Source organism: Pistacia vera, unplaced genomic scaffold (assembly GCF_008641045.1).
Source record: "Pistacia vera cultivar Batoury unplaced genomic scaffold, PisVer_v2 Contig292, whole genome shotgun sequence".
In the NCBI taxonomy this organism is placed as follows: Eukaryota; Viridiplantae; Streptophyta; class Magnoliopsida; order Sapindales; family Anacardiaceae; genus Pistacia; species Pistacia vera.
Genome location: NW_022196104.1, coordinates 215 through 5,322, shown reverse-complemented (window position 1 = coordinate 5,322; position 5,108 = coordinate 215). Strand labels below are relative to the sequence as shown.

General features: G+C 33.3%; 1 protein-coding gene across 1 annotated transcript; it reads left to right on the top strand.

The window, feature by feature from the left end:
* The first annotated feature begins 1,475 nt into the window (after nucleotides 1-1,475).
* LOC116134860 (probable WRKY transcription factor 74) lies at nucleotides 1,476-4,101 on the top strand. Its single transcript, XM_031420535.1, has 3 exons — nucleotides 1,476-2,659; nucleotides 2,770-2,895; nucleotides 3,624-4,101. The coding sequence occupies exons 1-3, from the start codon at nucleotides 1,938-1,940 to the stop codon at nucleotides 3,769-3,771; spliced, it is 996 nt and encodes a 331-aa protein (XP_031276395.1). The 5' UTR covers nucleotides 1,476-1,937; the 3' UTR covers nucleotides 3,772-4,101.
* Nucleotides 4,102-5,108: the final 1,007 nt, after the last annotated feature.

Here is a 5,108-nt window from a genome sequence, read left to right as displayed (position 1 = left end):
TAAGTTGGGACTACAATTTTTTGTGACTTTATAGAAGTTATTTTCATATAGGGTATCACTATAGAAATATTATACTGTATGAAGTGCAATGCATAAAATAAATAAATATTTTGTTTATGAATTATCTAATCGTATGCTCTTAAACATAAATTCAGACAACTATTTGTTATTAAATTAAATTTTAAAGGTCAATGTATCAAAGGTAATACTACACTTACAACTTAATCTCATAAACTTTTTCTTATAATCCTGACGAGACAGCTTATAATTGATCAGTTCGTAAATGGATCTTGTCTGCTCGTTATGGGTCTTGTCTACCTATTTACGAATTTACCAATTATGAGTTGTCACATCGAGATTATAAGAGAAAATTTATAAGATTAGATTGTGAGCTAATCTTTATCCATGTATTAACTCAAATTGAAAGGCTTAAAAATAAGATTACAATGAACATCAATTCATCCTAAAATCTAAAAAAGTAAATTCAAATATAAAATAAATTCAAATCTTTTATGGAGAACAATGTTTAAAAGTATTCTATTTTTTTTTTTTTTTTTTCCCCATAACCATCCTCCTTCGATCCATGGGTAAAATGGTAAATTTAAAAGGGGTAAAAGAGTAAATTCGTTAAAAAATTAATACATGAATAGAATGGAAGAGAGGGATGGGCAGACAGAATCTCTGTCAGGTCAACTGTTGTCTTGACTTGGCTGCTGGTCCCACCTACACATACAGACAAAAATACTTTCATACTACTCCACGTGTCACGATCTCTACCGTCCGTTCATTCTAACGGTTAACTGGGGATGTTAGATTGGAGCTTTAGGCCCTACTCTTGGTGGCGGACCTTCTCACAAAAGGCCACCCTAAAACTAAAGTAACCTAATTAATTAACCACTTTTGTTTTTTTATTTTATTAATAATTTATATTTGTCATTTACTTTTTATTATGCCTAATTGTTGAAATTTCAATGTTTTATTTTTAATATAAATCATTAAATACACGTGATTAATAACAAATATTAAATTTTTAACATTAAACATCAATTTTGAATTCATTCAATTCCTCATGGAAAATATGAAAGTTACCCTCAAAAAAAAAAATAAACTTTAAAATATATTATAAATTTAGAATAATTAAATAAATTTATTTTATTTTAAAAATAAGGATAATTTTTTTTTTAAACAAAAAAAAAAAAAAAAAATAAATTTAGAATAATTAAATAAATTTATTTTATTTTAAAAATAGGATAATTTTTTTTAAACAAAAAGAAGAAAAAAATAAGAGTGCTTTGGTGTGAGACCCGCATGAGGATCTTGAGCAGAGACTTCAGTTTCTTTCTGGTCTCTGTTGTCTGTTTCCATTGGACAGAGCACTCTTTCGCTTTCTCTATTTATCTCTCTTTTCAGTTTTCCCTTTGATTTTTATTTTAATTTTTTAAGTTTTGAACAAGTGAAATTTTAATTAAAAGAGACTGTTTGTTTTCTTTGTGTCATTTCAACAAGTTCCATAAAGTGATCAAAGTTTTCTTTCACATCTTTTTATTCAAACTATGGGATAATTTATTTGGGATTCCTCAGCTCTAACTTCACTAAGCTTTTCTTAATTTTTGTCTTCTTGTCATATGTTATTTTTCCTCTTCACTTTACTTAGAATGATTTTCCCATAACAAGAGAAAAAAATTGGTTAATTTTCATTTGGGTACTTGTCTTTTACTTTTGATGATTTCAATATGATATCATCATCACATTCAGCTTTTGTTTGAAAAGATTTTGAATTCCCATCTCAGTTTTTCTTGTTTGCAAAATGGGTTTGGGTTAGTTTCTTTAATGAAGATAGTTTTGGCTCTCTTTTTCATGTTTGTCTCATCTTGGTCTTAAAGTGTTTGTTTTTATGATGGTTTTCCTTGGGGTTTGATTTTTAGTGTTTGTTGAACATGGAGGAGGTTGAAGAAGCAAACAAGGCAGCTGTTGAGAGCTGCTACAGAGTTCTTGGTTTGTTGTCTAAACAAAAAGATCATCATCAAGTTCAGTACAGGAACTTGGCAGGTGAAACTGATGAAGCTGTGTTTAGATTTAAAAGAGTTGTGTCTCTTTTAAGCTCAAGTTTTGGTCATGGAAGAGTCAGAAAGTCGAGGAAGAAACTTTCATCGTCTTTGCCTCAAAATATTTTCTTAGACAGTCCTAATTACACACCAGTTTATTCACCAAAACCTCTCCAAATAATCCCAGCTGATCCTATGCAGTTGCCGCAAAACTCATCTCCAAAGTTCCGTCTCCAACCAATACCATCACCACACTTTCAGTTTATGCATCATCAGCAACAGATGCAAAGGTTGAGGTTTCAACAGCAACAGCAGAAATATCAAGCCGATATGAATATGATGTACTCTAGCAGGAGTACAAACAGTGGCATGAACCTCAAATTTGATGGCTCTAGTTGCACACCGACCATGTCCTCAACAAAGTCACTAATATCATCTTTGAGCTTGGATGGAAGTGTGGCTAACTTTGATGGGAATTCTTTTCAATTGATTGGTGTGCCACAGCATTCAAGTCAGATCTCTCAACAGTCCAAAAGGACTAGGTGTTCTGTTAGGGGAGAAGATGGGAGTATGAAATGTAGTACTGTTGGTAAATGTCATTGCTCAAAGAGGAGGTTAGATTTTAATTTTTTTTTTTTTTTTTTTTCCTTATTTGTGCTGTAATTTCAGTGTTGTTTGTTGTGTTTGAGTTGAGACTATTAACTTGTTTTGTGTGTTTTTACAGGAAACACAGGATAAAGAGGTCAATCAAGGTGCCTGCCATCAGTAACAAGGTTGCAGATATTCCTCCTGATGAGTATTCATGGAGGAAATATGGACAGAAACCTATTAAGGGATCTCCACATCCAAGGTAGAGAAGATCTTCTTTTGGCTTATGTTTTTGTTTACATGTCCAAATTAGGATTCCGTAGGCTGAAGAAACTTTACAAGTCCAAATTAACTATTTAGTGTCAGTATCCAATATATGAAAGAATTAGAAATAGTGTTTTTTTTTTTTTTTTTTCAATTGATGACAAGCGTCCAATTTATAGCAAGTGGTTTTAGATCATGTCTAGATTCCCATAACAAGTCTTGCATTTCAAGTCCCTAAAGGAGAAGGGTAGGTAGGATGAGACATTAGAGTAAACATAGAATGCTATATTTAATGAATCTTAAACTTAATAAGAATGGATAACATCTACTAGTAACAATATTGCCACCAATTTTGACATATTGACCCAAATGAAAAACCGAAAAACACACACAAGATAACAAACAATTTTTTTCCACTCTGGGATGTTCAGGCCCATGTTGTGCTTTGTGTTCAAGAGTGTACTGAGCCTTGGACAAAGTAAATCATGCCAGTATAGGCTCAACTGAGGCCCAGATTGAGCCCTGCTTCTTTAGATTGAACTATGAACAAGTCAAGCACTAGAGGATACTCATTCTTATTCATCTTCTAATAAATTATAAGAAGTGTAACATCACTACTGTCTTATTGACTCATATATGTTGTCTATTTGTGTATTAATTAATGTATGTGATACTTGTAATATGAAATTTTAGCACATAACTTACTAATAAGCTTTTAAAATGCAGGGGATACTACAAATGTAGCAGTATGAGAGGGTGCCCAGCAAGGAAGCATGTCGAGAGATGCCCTGATGACCCTTCGATGCTAATTGTAACCTATGAAGGCGAGCACAGCCATTCCAGGTTACAGTCATCGCAATCCGCCCATACATGAAGCTGTACCGCCAACATCGCCAGCTTACAACTATCCAAACCAACCAAAATTAGTTAATCTGTAATTGTGAATTTCTGGTGTATATAATTTGTAGTTCAAGTTGTGACTACAAATGCTGGAGCTAATTACTAGTACTTCTCTATTTGCTTTTTGGCTTTCTGTGTCTCTGCAAGTGGAGCCACAGAAGAAACAAGGCTAAAAGGCTCTTATATATGTTGGGGATTGGCTGTAAAAGCTTAATTATGTTGCTCTTGTTTGCAAGTTTTTTGTTTCAACTCCATAGGTTTTTTGAGTGAATTTCAGTTTTATAATGCATATTTTATATAGTTTCTTCTTCTTTATTTTTTATTTTTAATAATATCATTTGAGTTGGTCAGATACAACTTCTTCAAATAGAGCTTATAGAAGCAAAGCCTATTAGAGTAGAACGCTTATTTGGTTTATTCTTATATTATAGATATAAAGCATATTCAAGTCAAGGTTTTAAAACCGAGCTTGGGGTGAGACCAAGCAAAGTGGCTGGGTTCGGGTTGACCGGTTGAACTAGTTTGACCAGCAGGTTAAATCGGTGACGTCAGCATATAAAAAGTTTTAAAATTCAGCAAATATACCCTTAAAAATTATCATAAGTTTTTACAAGTTTGAAATCCTATAAAAATACCCCAAATTATACTGTCGGTGTTGACAACCAAAGCCAAATAGGGCATATTTCTAGTGTCGAAAACACACCCCATCAACACGAAAATTCTCCCCTTAGCTTCTTGACCAAAACTCATCTCACCCCACCCTTGTTTGCCTCACTAATCGGGTTGTTGCCGCCAATTTATTTTTACAATTTTCAGTCGTTTTACTCACCGAAAATCACCTTTGTCATCACCTTTCCACTCACCGGCCCTTCTTCTTCAAAAGCCCCAACATCCCAACCACTAATTGTTCGTCGATCATTGTCTTAATTTCTAGGGGTTTGCCATGAACAGTGAAATTGGTAACCCGACCCAGTGAAGGCCTCAAGTTTTGGTTGAACCGGTCAAGCCAGGTGAGGGTTCAAAACACTGATTCAAGTTACTCTACAGAAACATTTTTTTTTTCAAGAATGTTTTTCAAAAAAAAATAAATTCAAAAACACATTTAATACCCTTTAAGTGAAGCTAACAAATGCTAAAACATCCTAAAATATAGCATTACAACTTAAATTAGAACTCAAATCAACAACCGACCGTTTAAATGGTTGCCCTTAATTTTTATTCTCCGCAATGCCGATGTGATCACATTTACATAAACCCTTTTCATGGATGGTCTCCCCAGCCGCTTACGTAATTCTTCACTCCTGTTTTTGT

What these genes read in the sequence shown, in the direction of transcription:
- LOC116134860 (XM_031420535.1), top strand. Translation starts at nt 1,938, where the DNA reads ATGGAGGAGGTTGAAGAAGCAAACAAGGCAGCTGTTGAGAGCTGCTAC. An exon ending in TGTCATTGCTCAAAGAGGAG is followed by an intron (nt 2,660 to 2,769) that starts GTTAGATTTTAA and finishes GTGTTTTTACAG; the next exon opens with GAAACACAGGATAAAGAGGT. An exon ending in AAGGGATCTCCACATCCAAG is followed by an intron (nt 2,896 to 3,623) that starts GTAGAGAAGATC and finishes TTTAAAATGCAG; the next exon opens with GGGATACTACAAATGTAGCA.